At 37.5% G+C, this 22,328-nt stretch overlaps 1 protein-coding gene across 1 annotated transcript in view; it reads left to right on the top strand.

The window, feature by feature from the left end:
• Positions 1 to 175: 175 nt before the first annotated feature.
• LOC149002967 (DUF21 domain-containing protein At1g55930, chloroplastic-like) overlaps positions 176 to 22,328 on the top strand; it is a 30,160-nt gene continuing 8,007 nt past the window's right edge. Inside the window, exons 1-12 of the mRNA XM_089138538.1 lie at positions 176 to 993; positions 7,685 to 7,782; positions 7,905 to 7,998; positions 11,503 to 11,580; positions 11,759 to 11,862; positions 14,705 to 14,786; positions 15,963 to 16,102; positions 16,216 to 16,294; positions 16,396 to 16,459; positions 16,855 to 16,946; positions 19,182 to 19,247; positions 21,380 to 21,496. Coding sequence (XP_088994664.1) covers positions 427 to 993; positions 7,685 to 7,782; positions 7,905 to 7,998; positions 11,503 to 11,580; positions 11,759 to 11,862; positions 14,705 to 14,786; positions 15,963 to 16,102; positions 16,216 to 16,294; positions 16,396 to 16,459; positions 16,855 to 16,946; positions 19,182 to 19,247; positions 21,380 to 21,496 — 1,581 coding nt within the window. The 5' untranslated portion in view covers positions 176 to 426. The remainder of the gene's footprint in view (positions 994 to 7,684; positions 7,783 to 7,904; positions 7,999 to 11,502; positions 11,581 to 11,758; positions 11,863 to 14,704; positions 14,787 to 15,962; positions 16,103 to 16,215; positions 16,295 to 16,395; positions 16,460 to 16,854; positions 16,947 to 19,181; positions 19,248 to 21,379; positions 21,497 to 22,328) is intronic.

Here is a 22,328-nt window from a genome sequence, read left to right as displayed (position 1 = left end):
GAGAAGTTCGGATCCTCGGCAAAAGATAACGGATTCATGTACGCTACCGTACCGGAGCTTTCTTCGTACCGGGTCCGAAATTGGAAAATTGTTGGCGGTTCCGCGGTTTTGCCCTTTTACTCGTATAATTATCTCAAACGATAAGGTGGAATTTGTAAATCGACTTTGACCCACTTTGGTTGAAATCTTTATTCTGCAGCAAGAAAGCAAAGCTTTGGCTTCTTGGAGAAGAGGACCTCTCACCCACACAATCATCTCGTGCCTTTTCACAACTTGTAGGGTATAATCGATGCTCGGAAATGAGCTCTACTGTCCATTTTCAGATTTCTAAACTCTGGAAAGAAAACCTAAAGCTTTCTTTTAGTTTCTGTACAGTTATTGGTTTCTTCTGATTACGTCTTAATCTTGGAATTCAAAGAGTTAGGAATGGAAGCTCCATTCATCAGTCGATCTAGATACTTTAATGCCGGGAATTCGTTCTTTTATCCTTGCAGTAGTCAACTTAAAATCAATACTTACGCAACTTCTGGGATTGTGTGCTATCGTAGTCGAATTAAGACGAATGGTGCTGGCCCTTACATTTGCAGAAGTATACGCAAGTCGCAATTCCAGGAAGCTAATTCAATCAATGGGTTTCTTACTTCGAAGCTGGTGGATGTAGAAAGAGAGGGGGTGGTGGTTGGTGATTCTATTGCAGATAAGAAGATAGATTTCTTGGAAGTTTTGTTCAAGTGTGGATCTATCTTTGGTGCAATGGTTTGTGGAATTCTTGTGCTTGGCTGCGAAAGGGTTCTTGCAACAGAAGGAGTTGTTAAGGCGAGCTATAATAGTGTTCTCGGACAGAGCCGGTTGTTACTTAAGGACGCTTGGCCCAAAGTGTTGCAGGTCCTATGCGTGTTCAAAGAACAAGGCGTGATTCTTGCTCTGCTTTTGGGTCTTTCTGCATTTTTTTCGATGGCTGAGACATCAATAACGACGTTATGGCCCTGGAAGGTATGCATTTGCATAGAAATTGGGTCTTTGTTCTTATTTTCTTCTTGATAGTGCTAAAGAACCAATGAGCCGCGAGAAGTAAAAGGTACATTATGCACGCACGCACATCTGCATGAGTAACATGAACCATAAATCACAGAAGTACCTAAAAATTAAAAATAAGATAGAACCTCGTACTAGTCACTACTGGAACTCTAGAGGAATGGTTAGTACTCAGTTACAAAAGATTAGAGATGGAAGAGTGAAAGAGAACAGAACTGTTGGACCACAGTTAAGAGTATATGTATTGTCTTGTATACAGCCTTGTAGATAGGTTGAGGAAATCTTTCTGTAGTAAGTGTCAGTCTCTTATGGTGGATTGAATTGGCTGACATAATGGTGGAACTACAGGAATTCATTATCTTTCATTGTTTTTCAGTCTTCTGATTTCTGAGACTGATGCTGCTAGTCAAGTATCAAATAAATGGAAAGCAAACTAGAAACTTAATGAAGGTAATTGAACTAGAAAAGCTTACTGGGTGGGTACACGTTGCACTAGTAATCATGGAAGCAGTTGTGAAGCTTTATGCTTCTTGTAAGATCAACATCACACGTTATACGCAAGAATGCATTGTTGGATGATTGATTTGGGCTATATATGGTATGGAGATGACTGTTGAGGTTATAATGATTATTATGGTAAAAAGCTGCTAATCTTGACCTGGATCCAACTGAATAGGTATATAAAAGACTGCACAAACCCACCAATAACAGACTCTACTTGGCATGGCAGAGCACATTTAATACTGTGGTTTTGGGATGGTCATGTAGCTTAGATACTTTTCTCAACCTGCCTGAATTTTGCTATTTGTCATTCTTAATTATTATTTTCCTCGACATATTTTCGTGTGGGGTGGCTTTGGGTTTTTTTTTTTGTGGGGGGGTGGGGGTGGGGGTGGGATGGTTGCTGCAATGATAGTTGGAAGATTTGGCAAAGGATGTTGGATCATATTCTAATAAGTGATAGGCCCTTCAACTTCTTGATGTTAATATATGTAATTATTAAGGTGGAGGGGTTACAGGTTACATATTTGGTAATCATGTCTGCAACCCTTTGTCCATATTATCCCAACCAATCCCAGTGAAACTGGTTGTATATTTTTAGTACTTTTATGATATAGTAAATTCAATTCTCAATGATATTTTGCATATATTACAAACTCAGTGGTAAATTGGTAATGGGAACATGGTTGGAGGCTTGTCTGATACCCAATTTTGAGGTACAAATAGGGTCCCTTTATTCTATTTGTCAAATTTTTGGTTAACCTTGTGTTAGAACAGATTTGGAAAGCTAAAAAGTTGAAATTGTGGAGGGACCTATTTTTGCTGTTGAAAATACAATGTGTGAAGTCCAACACATAACCATATAAATTTGTTAGGCCACAAAACAAAATTTGACCTTAATCTACTCAATTCAGAGTGTTTCCTATCTATCCAACTGTTTAATTTAGGCCATGTTTTCTTTCTATTTGTTTAGAATCAAGGATTAATATGCTCCTTTTGCTTGACCATGAATCGCAACCTTAATGCTTCATTCCCAATATATAGCATAAATAGCTTCAGTTCATGCTTTAGCTGGTAGAAGCTTATAACATGTAAATTACTTTCCTTTACAATATAAAAACATTCAATTTTGCAATTTTCACCAGAAAATTTTCTAGATAAAAGATTATCTGAATTTTGTTAACCTAATCGACCTTGCTAAATGACTCTGTGGGCAGCTTGAGAGTTGAGAACACACAATGGCAATGTTTATTGTTGCCAAGATGATAGGAAAAAAAAATTTGTGTAAGGTATTCATAAGTATTTTCATGATACTACAATTTATTACCAGAATCATACTTCAGGTGGTTAGACCCCAACCCCCTTCCTATCAATACAAAGGTGCCATCAGGATTTAAAAATCGGATCAGATCGGTCTATCTGGTTTGGACCTATCCTGTGTGCAAACTAGGGTTTGTGGGTTGTTTGACTGATCCTTGCAGATTTTAATCTGGATTAGAATGGGCAAGAACTGACCCAGGTACTTCATCTGTTTAGACTTTGGGTACTATAAAGATTTTTGAGTGTTCATCTATAGCGAACAAATACTTTCAACCTCTTACCTCATGGCTTGGGGGTCAGTATCAAAATGGCTGAATTAGCGTGGTAACTTCCGATTGGATGGGACAGATTGTTGTTGAGTTATTGATCCTCCTCAGAACTTGACAGTAATGGATGTGTACAACATTGAAATTGACTTGGTCTATCTGATGTAAACTGAAATTCTAGGTTTTACCTTGTAGGGCGTTGCCCAGATGTAGGTTTACTCCAGGATCTTCTTTAATAGAATCAGCTGTTAATGTGGGTTTTAGAATACCCTAAGTTTGAGGGGGAATGGGTTGGTTGTGGGGTTCTAGGGTTAGGAAAAGTTGAGGGTTAGATTTGGCTGGGTTTGGGGATATAGGGTGCATGGGTTCCTTTGTGATGAGGGTTGTGAAGAAAATGTTTCCAAAGGGAAAGGTTTGATTAATGTTTTTTGAAAATCCAACCCTTGCGAGATATAGGATAAATTCCTTGAGATGTGAAAAACTGGGTCTAAAAGTGTTGGAATGAGTTGGAATTTGGAGGGAATGTAGGTTAAGTGTATGGGGATATGATTCCCCAAAGATTGCTAAATTAAAAGATATGAATGTTCTTGTTTTTAGGGTCTTGGAAAGTACCAAAAATTCAAGAAAATAATTATATTTTGACATTGAATGGTCAGAATGGGGGGAGGGTCAAATAGGAATCTATGGTCACTAGTGTTGGGTGGATGACGCTCCTAAAGTTTGAGACAAATCTAACGGTTATATTGGAATAGATCTGACCTTGAAAATTGGGTCTCAAGAGAAGTCCAAAAATTCAAGAAAAAAAGAAGAAAAAAGGGTGCAATGGATGAGGGTAGAAGAGGGAATGCTAGGGATGGGATTGGGCTTGATGTTCACTTACTTGGAGAAGGGTATAAGGCTTCTGTTTTGTTGAATTACTGCTGGAGCTTGAAGAACACTTGCTGAAATTGAAGAAGATAGCACACTAATTCTGCCATGGCCCTCCCAAGAAGACCACGTCTCGAATTTCCTTCAAACTCAGACTTATATTCAATTCAACTTAATGATTACATGGTTGTCAAAGCCTCCGCCTAGGCGCATCATACAAAATTCGATCGAAATCTCACACTTTGAGAACCTTGAAATGAAACCATGGGGGAGCGAAAACATGCGAAACTGGGAAATTTCCCCCAACTGGGTTGAACCAGACCAGCTGGTTCATGAGAAAAAATTCGAGGGAAACCTGAGACTTTTTCCCGCAAGTTTCGTAGTTTTTCCAAATTTTCAATTTTTTTCTTTCATGTTTCCCCAAATACCATGACCAATACCCCCTCCATCAAGACTTCCCTATCCAAATTGTGTATTTCCTCAGATTGGTTATCTTAGGCATGTTGATGACCAGACTTATAGAGTTGTAGTTGTCGATTACCTCGACAACCATAGGCATAACATGTCATGGGATGTCTATGTTCGTTGGTCGAAGGAGAGGATGTTATAGGCATAGGACTACTAGGCTCACGGGATGGATCTACTGAGGCACTCCTATTGGCACTGAGTTGTACTTCCATTTTGTTGTCAATTACTTTGTATTTGATGTTTTAAACTTAGAAGTTATATATTGAATGTTATGTACTTAAGTTTATAGTGTATTTCTCAGACAACTCTACATTGATGTTATGTACATTGAATGACATATCTACATTGATTTTTTTTAGCAAAATGCATGTGCTAATGTGTTCGTTATACTCTAAGTAGTTTAAATGCAGAGTCCCAACCCAAAATACTCCATAAAACCTGTCGAAACTTGCACGAAAAAGTGTTTCTTCGAAATTTCCTAGGTTTCCACCTAAGTTTCCCATTTTCACTTGGTCGAAAGTTGAGTTTCCCTCGAATTTTTTTTCTATGCCTAGGTGTGCTTTGGCAGCCACTTAGGCGACTAGGCCCATCTTTGGATCAAGGTGACTTGGTGTCGCCTTGGTTTTCATTGCCCTTTGTCGCCTCGCCTCGCCTTGTTGCCTTGACAACCATGGTTTGAAGGCTTTATTTATAGCCTCAAATAATGAAATAAAAAAGTACTCTTAAGTTGGAACTTGGAAAACCAATTGGAACTCTAATTCTAACTTAACCACTACTTGATTGAGACTTCGACTCAAACAAGCTTCTCAATAACTAATTCTAGAGGACCCCAATCCAAATTCTAAGAGTAGATATGTGAGTACTAAAAATAAGGAAAACTAAAATGGATTCAGATTAGGAGATCCCAACATAACTGGGAATCTCACCAACACAAGGACTCTTAAATGACTTACAAAATAATAATCAGAAAAATAAAATAAAATTATTTAGAGCAAATTGCACTGGCACCCCAAAATGGAGGCCTTAAAGCACGGACACCCCACTTTATGTTCTAAAAGCATAGAGACCCCAAAATTGGATTTTCATTGGATATATTTGTCAAATTTATCACTGAAAACAGTTAAATCACTATTTATTTTAAAAAAATATCCCTATAATAAACAGTGTCTGAAAGGTTTTTAGTGACAAATTGGACAAATATATCCAATGAAAATCCAATTTTGGGGTCTCTGTGCTTTCTAAACATAAAGTAGGGTGTCAGTGCTTTAAGGCCTCCATTTTGGGTGCCAATGCAATTTGCTCAAATATTTATAAGGCCCAGACAACACCTGGGACTCAATGTGACTCAAACCTACTTGTCACAAATTTGGGAAAATTACCAAAATACTCTTGATCGAATTAGGGGTCCTAGGGATTGGTGAAGTAACCCTAGGCCCTGTGAAACCCCTTGAAATAATTTACGTCACAATCCCAGTCTGGATAACTTGGGATACGATTAACATTAGTGGCAGCCAATCCACTTTCTATTTCTGAACCCTAAATCCTTGCCTTAGATCCGGGCTATACCTATGTCTTTAAAAGAAACCATCAGAGAAAATGGTATATCATTTTGGTTGTTGGCATTGTGATTGAAAAATTAATTGTTTTCCTAGGGATGTTGCAATTCGCAAGTCTGATTTTTAGGCCAGGTTACAAACATAGATTATTTATTGCTGGGCTTGAACAGTCTTACGAGATGGCAGTCACATTTTTCTTGTTATTAGTCACTCTTCCTTTCCATCCCACATCCCCCCCAGGGTTGAAAATCCTTGCATCTATCTAAGAATTATATATAAGACACAATCATGCAATGTTAAACGAACAATGTATCTAACATTTTGTAATGCATCTGTAGGTTGAAACGTTAAATAATGAGATCCATGAATCTTAAATATTTTCTTTCTAATTGTTTTTTATCTGAAAAAAGGGAGGTTTTAATGGATTATGCTCAAAAATTTGGGAAGGGTGGTTCTTTGCACCTCTGCGAGTTAAAATAGAAGGATGGGATTAGGGTGCAATAGATATTAGGATGTAGGAGTAGGACTTGGAAAGCACATTTCGATCAGGTGCCATAGATTTCTTAATACTCAGGAAACCAAAAATGACAATGTCAATAATAAAAAGGGGATTCTAGAGCAATTTGATTTTGGAAACTATTGTTGGGTTCTCTCTTGTATGTCATGGTTGTATTGATGTAGTGCTTGTGGTTTATTTCTGGAGTTGCTAAAGCTGGAAGAAAGGAGAAAAGAACAATTTGGTATATTTTGTCTGAGAATAGGGGGTTATTCCTATTTGTGGTCTGTGGAGCATATTATTTGAGATTAAGATTTCTTATACTTAGAGTCAGCATTTAATTTTATAAACTGGGATTCTAAAAGGTGTCTATGGGCTGTTATTGTCATTGCATAACCTTTTTCTTCCAAAGTTTGGTTACTCTTTCATAGTCGTTTAGTCTGTAAACATATTGACCAAATCACAGATGCCATTAAGATTCTGGTCATGTAACAATGTTCCCAGAAATTCCTTCCCATTTAACTAAGCAGTTACGCTATTACTTGCAGTTTGCTTGATTTGTCTTCAGTTTGGATTATGGATTTTGGAATTTATGAGCTCTTTGAGGGCCTGTTTGGTTATTTGAATCTTGAGATTTCAAATCCCTGGATTCATGAATCGGAGATTTATACCTGTTTGGTTGTAAAACATCCCTGGATTCATGAAATCCAGGAATTTCACTTTTTTGCCTAAAAACGTGAATTAAGCCATTCTTGGGTATTGGCTATTGGGTGAAATCCATGGATTCCACCTTGAGTGTAAAATTGATGAAATTTGCAGATTTACACGGAATCCAACGGAACTCTATGAACTTCAATAGATTTGAGGCTAACCAAACAGTTAATTTTTCGAATCATGAATCCATAGATTTGAAATCTATAAATTTGAAATCCCGTTTCATTTCAAATCCCTGGATTCATGTAGCCAAACAGGCCCTAAAAGAATTTATCCACTTACTCAAATGTTTGAGCCAGCCTATTGGAAAGTTTTATCATGTTAAATGGTGATGTCTTTGTATGTACAAAACTTAAACAATGATACATTTCTTTCTTTTACCACTCTTCCTAATATGATCCAACATATGAATTGCTTTGGTCATGTTGTCTATCTAAGATCTGCATACTTTAATTTATCAGGTGCGTGAACTGGCTGAAAAGGAACCTGAGGATGGTGTATTCAGAATGCTACGAAGCGATGTGACTCGTTTCCTGACTACAATTCTAATAGGCACTACGTACTGTTTCATTTCTCATTATTTATGTTTTAATATGTTCTTTAACTGGATTTACTTTATTGCTTTGTTTCAAACTTCAAAAATGCTTTGTTATGTATTTGTTTTGTGATTTATCTACACAGTGTGGTCAACATTGGAGCAACTGCACTAGTCACAGAGGCTGCAACAGCAATATTCGGTGAAGCTGGTATCAGTGCTGCAACTGGAGTCATGAGTGTATGTCATGACTTCTTCCATCAATTGAATCTCAAAGCTTTCAATAGTTCAAGTTCTTAAGATGTGGAGCATGCTTTTGGTGCTTGAATGGTCTTGGTTCTTAGTTTTATCTTTCAGACTTGCCTATTTGTATCTGCATCCTTTTTTCCCTTGGTCCCGGAATAGGCTTCTCATTATATGCTTTGCTGAATTTCACATTTTTAACAAATTCTTATATAAGTGTTGATTAGGAATTCTAGTTTTTACTATAAATGCTCACTGATTTTCACATTTTGATTTCCTGAGAAACCATTTGATTAGGAATTTAGGATTTACTGCTGCGAGTGATAGAAAAGGTCGCTATAGTCCTTTTGTTTGGAGTTCTGTGTCCATAGGCATCTTTTCTGTCTGCTGTTGTAAATTATATATTTCTAATGATTAATGTTAGAAATTAATGCTTATTCAATGACACCTTTTCACTAAGCAAATTAGTATATCTAGATTTACCACATTTTTATCATTATGTACCCCTTTTCTACTATGAAAGTTGGACTCTTTGGAACTGACAATGTTGGTTGTTGATGTAGAAACTTGTCATTTGAGTTAATGGAATTGGAATTATCCTTTTTTGGCATGAAGGTTGGGAATCCTGAATGTTTTGGGTTAACATTTAAGATTTAGCCTCACTGTTGTTGAGTCATTACTTAGATTAGAAGTAAATCCTTGATCCCCAAGTTGACTAGTGCCGGTGCAAGTTTGTCTTGGAAAAGAACAAAAAACAATAATGAAGTCCATCCAAGGACTGTCTCATCTTTTGTAGGCCTTGGTAGGGATATTAGTGCTTTTCTTGCATAAACAATAAGCTTTTTTGCCTCTATTTTTGACTTAGGCTCAAGTGAAATGTTAGTGTGGGTTGTTCCATTTTGTGTCTTATTTTCTTTTGTTCTAGTATCAAAGATTCAGAATTAACTCGCTCTCTTGCCTGTTGGCCGGTATCAGGTTGACAAATCTCAAGCAAAGTCTGGGTTGGGCTAGGGTTGAGAGATTGGGGCTGGCCCTAGTTGACCCGGTTGATACATGTATTAGGTTTTCTGTATACATTATCTCATACATATAGTGAAGATTTAATACTATTTGGTGTAAATATCGGGCTAACGTGAAAGAAAGGAAGACACACCTAGAATTGGGATCAAATGTCAGTGAATATGCTGCTCACGTTTGGCAACTTGGCATTACTTTGCTGGTCATTGCTTGGCATTCTGAGACATTTTGACAGCTATGTTTGCAGTCCTTCAGCTTTCTGGATATTTCTTACTGCTTGCTCTTTCTGTTATTCTCCCCCTTTCTTTACCTCCTTCTGGTAGTTAGCATCTTATTAATGTTCATATCTAGATGTTTACGGACTAGGAAGGGATTTCTGTATAAGAAACAGAAAACATAATATGGGGATCTGTACAATATCTACTATGAATCATAGTTGTCACGGCGACGAGGCGATGCGAGGTGGATTTAGCTAGTTGAGTCGATGAGTCGACGAGGCGCCCTCCGAGGCGCTTTTGAGGCAGTCGAGGCATTTTAAGTGAAATTTTTACTTTTCAGTGTACATCTCATACACTAATTCATTATAAACCTATCTGATATATAATAAAAAAACTAATATTAGCTATTTAGCCTACCTCAAGTCATCCATCATACTACAAACCACACATAGTAAGTCCTAAATAAATTCCAAGTGTCATACTATCATTAACAAGAATCAAGATACCAAGTTGCTCAACTATCAGAAAAAACCAAACAACAAAAGAAAAACGAGAACCCACGTACATCAGAATCACCAGATAAGAAAAGAATCATTACAATGATACAATCAGGTAGATGAAATAGAGATGGAACAAATTCAATGAAGAAGAATCTTTACAAATTAAAAAAAAAAACGCAGATACACCAGATAGCAGGTTCAGAGTATGCAATTAGGTGCAATTTGCAAGTCACAAGACTCACGAGATGGTGAACAAAGTTACCGACGACATATAAGTATATAACATAGCTACAACGCATAGAAAAAAAGAAGCATTCCGGTGACATACCGTCACCTGAGATGGTGACCAAAGTTACTGGAAGCTGTTGCAACTTGGTCGCTGACTCGTTGCAAGCCTGCAACCGCAATAGTGAGTTGCACGGTGAACAAAATGGATTTAGGGAAATAAAAAAAAGCAGAAGAAAGAAGCAGAAAGAGAGTCGCACGCTGCTACTCTCGAGGTTGCTGCCGCCGGAGGTTGGCCGCTGCAAGCCTTCAACTGATACGGTGGAATTTTGGTTGATGAAAAACAAAAATCGAGCCCAGAGGTGCTGTCGTCGGTGACGCTGGTTGTCGCCGGTGATGACGCTGGCTGTTGCCAGTGTCGCTGATGTCACTGATTGTCGATGTTGGAGTTGGAGACGAAGAGAGTAGCAGAGGGAGAGGCAAAGAGAACTCAGAGAAGAGAGGTTAGGTTAGGGCTCGACTCTCGAATGAATTTCACTTGACTCAGTCGAGTGAAATCTCGTTTTTTCATTTTTAAAAAAATGATTTTATGTTATAAATGATCATATGTAACACTTATATAACCATTCACCCATTAGATTCTTTTTGATTGGATTCTACTTTTCAATTTGTTTTTGGCCTTTGATTTGGAATAAAAATTATGATTTTAAAACCCACAAAGGCGGTCGCCTAGGGGTAAATTGCTTCCGAGGCGTCTTCGAGTCATCGCCTCGGACGCATCATTGCCTGAGGCGACCGACTAATCAAGGGCCTGAGGCGACCGACTAATCAAGGGCCTGAGGCGACCATCACCTCAGGCCCTTGATTACCGCTAGGATGCCAAGAAGGCGCTCGCCTAAGCGACGCCTTGACAACTATGCTATGAATCCCTCAGTATAGTGTTGAATTGATCCAAAATTGCCTCTTCCCAGCCCTCTGAGTTTTAGGGCCAAGATATAGGCCAACAAATTGTACTATTTAAAGTGGAGATCTTCTGAAGAGATTTTCTTGTTTGTAGAGTAGCCTGAAGTTGCCTTTTTTCCGTATTCTCCAAAGGTTAGCATTGGGAATCGGTCTCCTAGCGATCTTGCTATGCCAGTAGGCCTTGAGAGGGATTAGGGTCACGTTGGGATATGTTTGTTTGTTTTCTGGGATTTCTGGTATACACCAAATGTATGGTAAAGAGGAATCCAGATACTTGAGAAATGTCTTTTCCTCGTCTTGAGCCATACCCCCATTGTAGATGAGGTGCAAAGGGAGGAGGGTTCCATGACACATCCAGTACAAATGTACGAGGAAAAATGTGAAAAAGATCTGTAATCATCGTTTAAGGAAGATGACAGTGATTTTTATAGACTGGTTTGTTTTGTTAACCCCCAAATAGTGAAAGCTAATGATGCGTTTAATTTCAATCAAGTAAAATAATATCTTGCATCAATGAAGGTCGCAGTTTGAGTCATTGAATGAAGCAACTAAAATAAATAATTTCTGAATAATTTCAGGTTGCCATTTTGCTCCTCACAGAAATCACTCCAAAAAGTATTGCAGTTCATCATGCCACAGAGGTTGCTAGGGTTGTGGTAAGATTCGAAACTCAATTCCTCAACCCCCTTTTGAAATTTAAATAAATTACATGTAATCTTAATTAAGGTGCTCTTTTTTTGTTTTGCAACTTTATTTTCTTCTCTGAATCCCCGTTATCACACAAATATGTGGTTGTACAATTTATTTGACAAGTGTTGTCTGCAATTCCTCTAGGTCAGACCAGTGGCATGGCTTTCCCTGATATTGTATCCTGTGGGAAGAGTTGTCACTTTTCTATCAATGGGAATGCTTAAACTGCTTGGGTTGAAAGGGCGGAGGTGTGTTTTGAGCTTTCTTCTTTGTTTTATCATGATTGTCCAGCAATACAGTTTCTTTTCTATATTTTTACATAATGAGTATAGAGTCAGTATTATTAATTCATACTTATTGCTTAAAGCAATTCATAATTTTTTTTCTTCCATTTCATTGGGTAAAAGATTAAGAATTCTGGAAGACAGATAAGAGTAACTAGTTTTCACGCCATATATTAACTCTCTGTGTTGTCTTTACTGCATTGTATTTTGGACTACTTCATGAGACAGTCTTCTGAGATAGAAAACTTACCGAATACAATAATAGTTTCAGTAAAATAAAAAAATATTTTTCTTTGCAGAGGTTAATGCCAGCTTTGCTACTTACTCGGTAATGATTTTCTTCTCCAATTGCTGATGTGAATAACAAGAAATAACAGGCAATAAGTATTTCAATGATCGTGTGAAACTTGCATAATTTGTTTTGATCCTGAAGTCGATGTTCAGCTATATCATTGAATTGATATAGTAGCTTTCTGACTCATATTAACAATTGAAGACTAAGGAGGTACTGTACATTGCCACTGCTATACAGCTAGCCCCTCAACTTTATCCTATTTGCATTAAGATTTCTAGTTTCGATTGAACTCAAACTTTCTGGTTTCATTTTCGCCCTTAACTTTTCGAATTTTGGCCAAATTTTCTAGGTTATAACAAATTTAATGCTCTGTGATTTCATTTCGGCTGTTTCCCTTTAGCAATTGAGTCCACCATGTCATAAAGGAGAGCACTGTTCAGGATTAATTTGATAGAACATGGAGTCTCCTTTCCAGCGGACCAGTCTCTTACTCGACTCAATCTGGAGCATCCTGATATTGTAAGAGACCATAGAGATCTTTAGTCCTGACGAAGAACCATATTTAGGCTCAACTAGAAGTAAGAATCTCTAATAATGGGACTTTAGAGAAAGAAAATTAGGCCTTCATACTTGAAAAGCAGCTCTAAACAGCTGCATGATTGATGTTTTTTTAAGAGGTTTAGAATGACCCTCTGGCATTTCCCATCCCCTGTTTCTGGAAGGGCTCCATGCAACCTCTTTGGTGAGGAAGAGAGTTGCGTTGCCATGGTTTTTGCGTCTATGTATAACAGCCAGGCCAATCCAGCCTCTATGTATAACAGTTAGGCCAATCCAGGTCAAAAAAACAGCCTTTATGGTCACATGTCATATCTAGAGTTTTACTTACAATTGTATGGACACTCTATATCACAACTTTATTATCGTATTTTCAAGTTTAAAATCTTCTGTATATTTATATTTTAACCATTTGTATTTACTATATTCTGACCATATAGTGGAGTTTGTTTAGACTTTGGATTCATATTTGTTACATGAGAAGCTGAGGCTTGGGTGTACCTATCAGTGAAGCATGGGCCCCGTAGCCACTGCTAGTTGTATTCCCTGAGTTGAGAGTGAAGCTGTACCAACAGTTTGATTTTCACTGTCATGTCTGTTACACGAACTCATAAAGCAAAAGCCATTATTAATATAGTTATTGTTATACAAAGCAGTACTAACAGTTCAGCTTTCACTGTCATGTATGTTACACAAACTCACAATTCACAAAGCAAAAGCCATAATTCCTACAGTTGTTGGTTTATTAGAAGAAGGAATAATGGATGTGTAACTTAACCAGGGGCGACCACAGAAAGGAAGAATGAAGAGGAAGTTCTCAAAAACTGTAAACCTTAAGTTCTTGACCATCTCCAATTTAGCTAGTTTAGCTTTAACCCCACCTCCCCCAAAAAAAAAAAAAAAAAAAGAAAAAGAAAAAAAAAAAAAAGCAAGCCAGTTTATCTGCAAAATATTTGCTGTGATGAAATTCCAGTGGAACAAATAGAATGTTGTCTTATTTATTCATCCAATTTAACCACCAGAATCATAATTAAGGAACAATGTGACCCTTGAAGAATCTCCCATTCATGGCCTTCAACATGCATGAAGAAATGAGCCATCATTTTCTTTAATCTCTCCATCTCTGGTGGCATGGCCCTTTGGTTGTCTGTTTGAACATCTCCCTTAAAAGATGAACCATTATATAAGCCTCATTAGCCAGTCTGTCTAGAACATCTTAGGTTGGTTTGTAGTGAAAAAACCTTGTATTTGTACTGCCCATATGGTCCAGTATAGCAAGTAGCACGCTCCAATCTTGATATCTTTTGGCACCACATCAGTGGATTTCAGATTAGCTCAATCTTTCACCATCTTTCTTTCACAAGAGGTAGCAGAGACCAAACCCATTTGCCTTTTATCACCACTAATAGATTCATGGTATCTTCTTCTTTTTTTTTGCCCTCTCTCTTTCAAGTATTGACCTTAGATTAGAGAGGAATTGGGATCTGCCAAATAATTTTGTTGTGGAAATGGACCTGCCCCCTACATTTGACTTTGAGTCTCGATAATTACATTTTAGAGGCTTTGGATCATTAGAACCACACCCAAGGTCCAAGATTTAGAAAATATCACTAACGCTCACATTGGTTGAGTCTCCATGATCCTCCTGGTATTTTTCTCTGTTCCATCAAGATCTTCTTTCATGATCTCTAACTTGGTTAGAAACATTGAATGGAGATTGTATAATTGTAGCAGAGACTGTCTGTCAGTCTGAGCTAGGTTGTGCTAAATTTAAATCCTGTTGCATCATGCTTCTATAATTCGTATGTATGTTTTTTTGATTCATCATGTATTTGAAGGACAATGGTATCATTGTTTAGGATGGTTTGAAACAGGCATTCAGGGTCCTATTTGGGCTGGTACCATAACTCATTTTGCTTGTGCTATTTCCTCACACTTACGAGTATTTTAATGCAGTGAACCATACGTTACTGAAGATGAGTTGAAATTGATGTTGCGAGGGGCCGAGTTGAGTGGAGCTATAGAGGAGGAAGAACAGGTAATGGATGCACTTGTTTGCATGAGTTTGTGGTCTTATTTTTTTGTTCTTATTCTTGGTTCAATATTTGTCATAGAAAAATTTAGTGACTGACAGAAAATTATAGATACAAATAGAAGAAACTCTTCTAGGGCTGAGTTATATTGGTAAATCAAAATGAATTGGAATAATAGATGCTCACAACACAGGAGCTGGCAGAGAGTTTCCAATTCAGGGAGGGCTTCTCACTCTTCAAATTTCTGTTGGCTGGCTGAGAGTTTTCCAATTCTAGGAGGCTTCTCACTCTCCAGATTTCTGTTGGTTAACCATTTCGAGCTAGGTGCAGAAACAACTCTGTTTGGGGGAGCATATGATCAATCATATGGTCAATTTCATGGAAAGGCAACATTTGGAGGTTTAGAACAGTCTAGAAGATAGCCTCTTTTAAATAGATTTTCTATCAGAAATAATGGTATGAGCGATATCTGGAATGAGAGTACTGGTCTTCTGATCATTGGTGTGGGGATTTGTAAAAGTGATGCTGGTGGGTACTTATCAGGGAAGATTCAGAAGGACAAAAACATTATTTGTCGAGTTAGTAACACGTGGTAAGATTTCTATTTTGTTTATCAAGAAGAGAAGGTTTTTATTGAGTATTTTCCAGGATATAAAGAAAGTGGGGAAGGGCTTTTATATAGAAAGACAAGTGTAACTCTATACATTCACCAAAAGGGAGTACCAAGTGCATGAAACTCCCACCACTACGGGGTCTGTGGAGGATCATAAAGTATGCAACCTCATGTAGGGATGCTTTTTCTAGAGACTCAAACCTAGGACCACTTGGTCATATGGAGCAACTAACCATTGCACCAAGGCTCACCCTCAACTCTATGCATTCATCATTTCCCTATTTCATAGTCCAATTTCCCATAATTTTGTGGTTGGTTTTTGAATAGTCCATGTCAATGTGGATTACATGCATCAAATTCCTCTTAGGAAAGCATTTAGTTTGACAGTGTGCACCAGCACTGAGCAAGATTCTCTCACATGTATTTGACTCTAACTATGAGCTTTCAAAATGATCTGTATCTCATTTTCCATATATGCTGTATTGCTGCCAAAATGATTTAGTAATCAAATGTTCCTTGATGGTGTTTTTGGTGATAATATATTATATTTTGGGGGATTCTCTTGCAGGACATGATTGAAAATGTGTTAGAGATAAAAGATACACATGTCAGGGAAGTAATGACACCTCTTGTAGACGTTGTTGCAATTGATGCTAGTGCATCACTTATTGATTTCCATAACTTGTGGGTGACTCATCAATATTCAAGGTATTTAAAAATTTTTCTGGATGGATAAGGTTTTTAGAATTATCTGGTGGTGCGTGTGATTACTATATATTCATACTTCATAAGTGCTAATATTGATTTGTAAATACTCCAAGGGTGCCTGTTTTTGAGCAGCGAGTTGACAATATAGTGGGTATTGCATATGCAATGGATCTGTTGGATCACGTCCAAAAGGTAAGCTATCTTGTCACCCAGAGAAATCAGAAATGTTGTGAGGTTGTTCAGTTTAACAGTGAATCTCATTGCATGTGAAATTGTATATGCTTGCTTTAAAGGGTGAGCTACTGGAGAGTTCTTTTGTGGGAAGTATTGCACACAAGCCTGCATATTTTGTGCCAGGTAGTTATTAATTTTGTATCCACTCTGTAGTTCTCTTGTTTTGTTGCCCTGTTGGTTCTGTATATATCTTGCTTGGGTGCTTTTATTTTTTAGGCTGGCATTGCTAGGCATAGTATTCCTCTCCTAGGTTGAATATCTGGCTTCATTTTAAACAAACTGAAAAGAATAATACGACTGGTCTACAAGATAGAAATTCTGCAAAGTTCAGAAGAAGAAGAGAAGGAAAATGATCCACTCTACATGTTTACAAAGAGATCAATATATTTAGGATCCAAGATCTTCCTCAGAATGCTACTGAATTACTTAATGCTTTGTGTATGTTGGATATTCTTTTAAAACTGTATTGTTTCTCAAATTCTACTTTTATTGAACAATTGTATTTTAATTGTTTTCAGATTCAATGTCAGTATGGAATCTTCTTAGGGAGTTTCGCATCAGGAAGGTCCACATGGCTGTTGTTCTTAATGAATATGGTGGCACTGTGGGAGTATGTTCATGTCATTGTTGTTCCAATGTCGATGCTTTAGATTTTGGAGTTGTCCGTACAGCTCATGTTTGATTTGGAAATATTAAATGTTCAATTTTTATTACATTCTTGCAATTGCTAATTGCTAATTGCTAGTATTGGTTTGACTTGGGAGTATTAGTAGTGATCACGTTTTTCAATTACTGACTGCCAATATTGGTGGGACTTGGGAGAATTAGGAGTTAACATATTGTAAATGTACATTGAAATTGATGGATACCCATAAAACTGGTAGATTAAGTAGACTAAAAGTAACGTGCATGTAGTAATTTACGAAAAATAAAAATGGAAAGGACAAGATATCTGCCGTGGGATTTGATTTTTCTATGGTCAGGAGATATGTACTGGATTTGCCTCATTGTCATACTTGGGGGGGGGGGTTCATGTGATAAGAGATGGAATACTCAACCCACTTTTCAAGTTTCCGCAAAAAATTAAGTAGCACTAAATGTGTTAAATTTGAGTCCAAAGTGAAGAAAAAAAAGAAAGGCCAGTACAGAGTGAATTAGGATCTCATAATTTTATGTAATTTATATCACTTTCGTCCACCTCCACTTGTTTCATGCTTAAATTTGATGGCCTAATTACATTTATTTAATTTCTTTTTCCCATTTGAGAAAGAGAACGAAAAATTCCTTTGGAAGGAAACGTGTCAAAAGTACTGACATGATTAGTTTTGATAACTGTTCTCATGAATGGTGTAATTCAATGCATAATTATGATAAAATGGAAATGATGTCTTGGTAGACATCTTGTACTTTGGGGTGTGTGGTTAGCTGTAAGCTGTGTTAGTGCATGAAATTTAATAGACTACCATCGAAGCAGTCCACAATCTTTTTTATCCATAAAAAATTTACTACAATCATTAGCTTGAAAAGAAAATTACGCATTATAGAGATGATTTAAGGGCTTAAGGTTCCCAAAAAGAAAACGGAAAAATCTCTTTCCTATTGGTTAAAATTTCTTCCCTTCCCAGTCATTGGGAATGGTCATGGCTATAGATCCCCAGTTTAAGTCCCTGAATTTGCGTCTGTCTTTGAGGGAAAAAATGTAGGGGCTAAAAGTGTCTTCAGTTGTCAGCAAGAACACTAGATTGCAGTACACATTCTGAACTAAGGACCCAGTACCTAAATTAACCACTTGGAAACTAATTTAATATTAATCCAGTCTCTTTCTGAACCCTGCTAAACTGCAGCTAGTGTATGATGCCTGACCTTTGGTGGTAACTGTACCTCCATTCAACTTGAAGAGTCATATTCAGATATAACATTGTGAGATTTGTTTGATCCTCAAAATGTAAACATTATTTTCCTTTCTATTTTTTTATTTTATTTTCTCGAATGGGGTGTTCCAACTGTTGAGCATGTTTGCAACCAAGGTTCAAGATTTCTTTCCGTCTCGAGGTTTCAGCCACTTCAAGACAACCAAAATCTCGTTGAAACCTAGTATAAATTCTGCCAGGTTTCTGTGGTATGTTTCGGGCATTTTATGGGTCTCGTTCTTTTTAGACGACTATTTTAGGGCCTTCAAAATACATATTTATTTTTAGTTTGGTTAAAAGACAACCTATAGTGGTCTTTTGGATTTGCACTCTTGTTTGTGTCTGTCAGTCAAATCTGAAGTTATTTTCACACATCTAAACATTCTTGAAGTATAAATTCAAATTCATGGGAAACATATTGTAGACTATTTTGATACATTCAAATGATCATATTGCAAATTAGTTACCTAAATAGGTGTTTCGTATTCACCCTGGCTGGTAGTGTACTGTTAAATCCTCATATATGGTTCCTGAGAATCAACCATAATGTCGAGATCTTGGACCAAAATACTGTTCAAATTTCAGTCAACCAGTCAATTTTGTTTTGTAGGCATGTTTCTTTTCGGAGACCTTGAAACATCCAAAATCATGCATTTCAAGGTTTCAAACAATGCCTTGCAACTTAGATAGATAGGTCTTTCCAAGGTCATCCTAGACCTAGGTTACGAATTCCTTATGAATTTACAAATTTTGTGATGTGAAGATATCTAGTTGATTGTTGAATTTCGTGGATGTTCGATTGTTCATTCTAGAATATCTTTTGCGTCTCTGTGTACATTATTACCAGCTTATTTGCAGGAAGCATCACATTTTATCAGTTGAGAGCCTGAGACTTACACATCTATCTTTGCTTTTGGTTGGGGGGGGGGGAGCAGGTAGTTACTCTGGAAGATGTTGTTGAAGAAATCGTTGGTGAAATCTTTGATGAGAATGATTCAAAGGTAAATCCTGTAGTAACCTTTGTCTTGCTTTTGGAGCAGCTGAATGATTTAGTTTCCCATAGCTTTATTGTCCTCTTGGTGGGATCTATATCAAACCCTTGAGGTGTGACTGGTTGTCTCGTTCCTGCTAGATATTAATATTTGTACAATCTAATGATGGAAAAATTCTAGTTTGTCAGACTGGTAACATATGATAGAACAAACTAAGCGAAGGATGAAGGAACGATGTAGGACTGCAATTCATGCCCCACTAAACAAAGGTAGGTAGAAATATAGCATTAGCAAAGAATTTGCCAAGGGAATCAGGAGAGGAGTAGCTGCTGGTCATGAGAATTTGTAGATGATATATGCTGCCTTAAGAATTTATAGTCTAAATAATACTTGCAAGCAATAAAGTTTCATGGGTTAGGGTCTTAGGGGAATGGAGAAAAGTTTATGAGAAATTATTTCTGACCAGTCAAGGTTTTGTTGGATTCAGGTTGGAATTTGCGGGAAGCTAATGTGAATAATTATTAGAGCAAATTGCACTGACACCTCAAAATGGAGGTCTTAAAGCACTAAATCCCCACTTTATGTTTAAAAAGCACAGAGACCCCAAAATTGGATTTTCATTGGATATATTTGTCCAATTTGTCACTGAAAACCTTTCAAACACTGTTTATTATAGGGATATTTTTGAAAAAAAAATAGTAATTTAACTGTTTTTAGTGATAAATTGGACAAATATATCCAATGAAAATCTAATTTTGGGGTCTCTGTGCTTTTTAAACATAAAGTAGGGTGTTAGTGCTTCCATGTTGGGGTGCCAGTGCAATTAGCTCTAATTATTAAGTGCAGATTTAGGCGAGCCTATTGGTAGTTTGAGGAAAACAGTATGAGAGGAGTATACTAGGATTGCAGAAAAGTAGGTCATGTAGAAGGTTATACTGAATTTGTTTTTTGAGAAATTTGTCCCTGATATCAATCTGCTTTGGTTGATTTAGTTTAGGGTTTTAAGAGGAGCATGGAGACAGTTTATATTTATGTTAATTGACCTCCCTGTCTGATACCATTTCTCCTATATTCTTGAACTATTAGTGAAGGGCAGCATTGTTGTGTACATCAAGATGTTTTAAGTTGAAGTCTTTTGTCATTTAAGACCTTTTTCAGACCTTAGGAAACAAAAGGAGTCCATACTTGTCATAGAATGCAAACTTAATCCATGGAGGAAAAACTCTAGATTGAACTAGTCTACTGATATGTGGTGCCTGCTGTGATTTTGTTGTGAAAATTTCTTTTGATAGCCTTAAGGCATCGACTTGGTATATGTTAAGACACCAATATCGAGGGTCATACCATAGGGGAATAAAAGAGCTGTAGGGTATCAAACCCAAATGACCATGTGGGGGACAGGGACAAATGGCAGGGGCTCATTGGGGATCAGCCACATTTCATTTTTGCACTTTTCAAAAGGTATTGCTTAGGTGGAAAGTAGTTGATTAGGATCTTGGGGTTATATTGGAGGGAAGGGCTGGTACGAGGTTAGCAAAATGTAAGAATGAGAGGGGTGAGCTAAGCTCACGGTGGAGAGGAAGACTCTCAGGTGAGGAGGCAGCGGTATTCAGTGGTTTGGGAAGCTTTGCATTTCAGTTTTAATCGAGTAATTTGTAGTGCTGAACTAATTGGAGTGTTTCCATTTGTGTTCTCTGTCTACACCATTCAATTCCATTGCGTGCGTGCGTGTGTGTGTGTGTGTGTGTGAGAGAGAGAGAGAGAGAGAGAGAGAGAGAGAGAGAGAATTACAGTCTACTGCCAAGAGCTATTGCAGGGGTTGTATCCATTCAATCTGGTGCTTGATCGAGGGTCTTATTAGTATACCTCTCACTATAGTAGACATGGTGCCCAGTTGGCTATTCAAGGCATTCACCTAGTCGATAAAGTTGACCATTGTGGCCGGACGCTAGATGTTGCCTAGTTCCTACTTACTTTTTGACAACTATGTCTCTGTGTGTGATTAATAAATCGTTGACAATTTCTCTACCTTCCATGTACTGCAGATGTGGACTATACCCTTCAAAATTATGTTATCTCAAGTTTTGATAGGGTGATTGTTTTGCTTTTATCAATTCTCATTAAGCTGTGATTTCTGACAGGAGGAGATCCAGAAAAAAACTGGTTATGTTGTTATGCGAGCAGAGGGGATTTTTGATGTTGATGCAAACACGTCAATAGATCAACTCTCTGAGGATTTAAATATCAAAATGCCGGAGGTTTGTTAAGTATTGTTTGATAATTATACTCCCTCTCTCTCGGTCATTGAAACTAGTTATCCTTCTACTTCTCTGTTCACCATTTGTAATAAATTTCAACTAATGTCATATGTCACACATTGTCCTTGTTTTCCTTCCTTGTTTTCCTGTTCACTAGTAAGACCCTAACTGGACACAACTGATTGTTGGGTTGATTGGTGCCTTCACTGTGTCTTGCATGTAGAGTTTGGCTCTCAGGAAGTCCTGGGTTCTACTCTAATGTCTTCACCTTGTGAGGTTGTGCCATAAGGCAATCCCCTTCCTGTCCCTTCTATTGTAATAGTTAAAGTCCCGTTTGTCATGTTAAGTCTGAAACAAGTATGATGTTATCTATGAGGAAGCTTCATTTTCAAGGAATGCACTGATACCTAAAGAAACTTAGTTGAAAGAAGAGTGGTTGCTTAGAAACAGCTTCCTCCTTGCTTAGTTGCTTGTCATGCGTCTTTTTCTTGTCGGAATTGTAGACTTTGTCAAAATACGCTAGGAGACCATTTTAATGATATATACATTCAGCTCTTGCTGTGGTTCCAGTTATGGAACTGTACACTGTGTCACTGCGTATGAGATTTGGTGAGTGCTATTTGATACTTCTCTTCAGTGTCCCTATTTTTGCTTCCTGTTGCTTTCCGGTAAAGTTCCATTAACCGTTATCACTTCCTCCTTGCTTAGTTGCTTGTCATTCGTCTTTTTCTTGTCGGAATTGTAGACTTTGTCAAAATACACTAGGAGACCATTTTTATGATATATACATTCAGCTCTTGCTGTGGTTCCAGTTATGGAACTGTACACTGTG

The sequence above is a fragment of the Hakea prostrata genome, chromosome 10 (assembly GCF_041222555.1).
Source record: "Hakea prostrata isolate BN-2017 chromosome 10, UWA_Hpros_2, whole genome shotgun sequence".
In the NCBI taxonomy this organism is placed as follows: Eukaryota; Viridiplantae; Streptophyta; class Magnoliopsida; order Proteales; family Proteaceae; genus Hakea; species Hakea prostrata.
The sequence above is the reverse complement of the archived record's forward strand: the minus strand, read 5'-3'. Positions and strand labels throughout refer to the sequence as shown.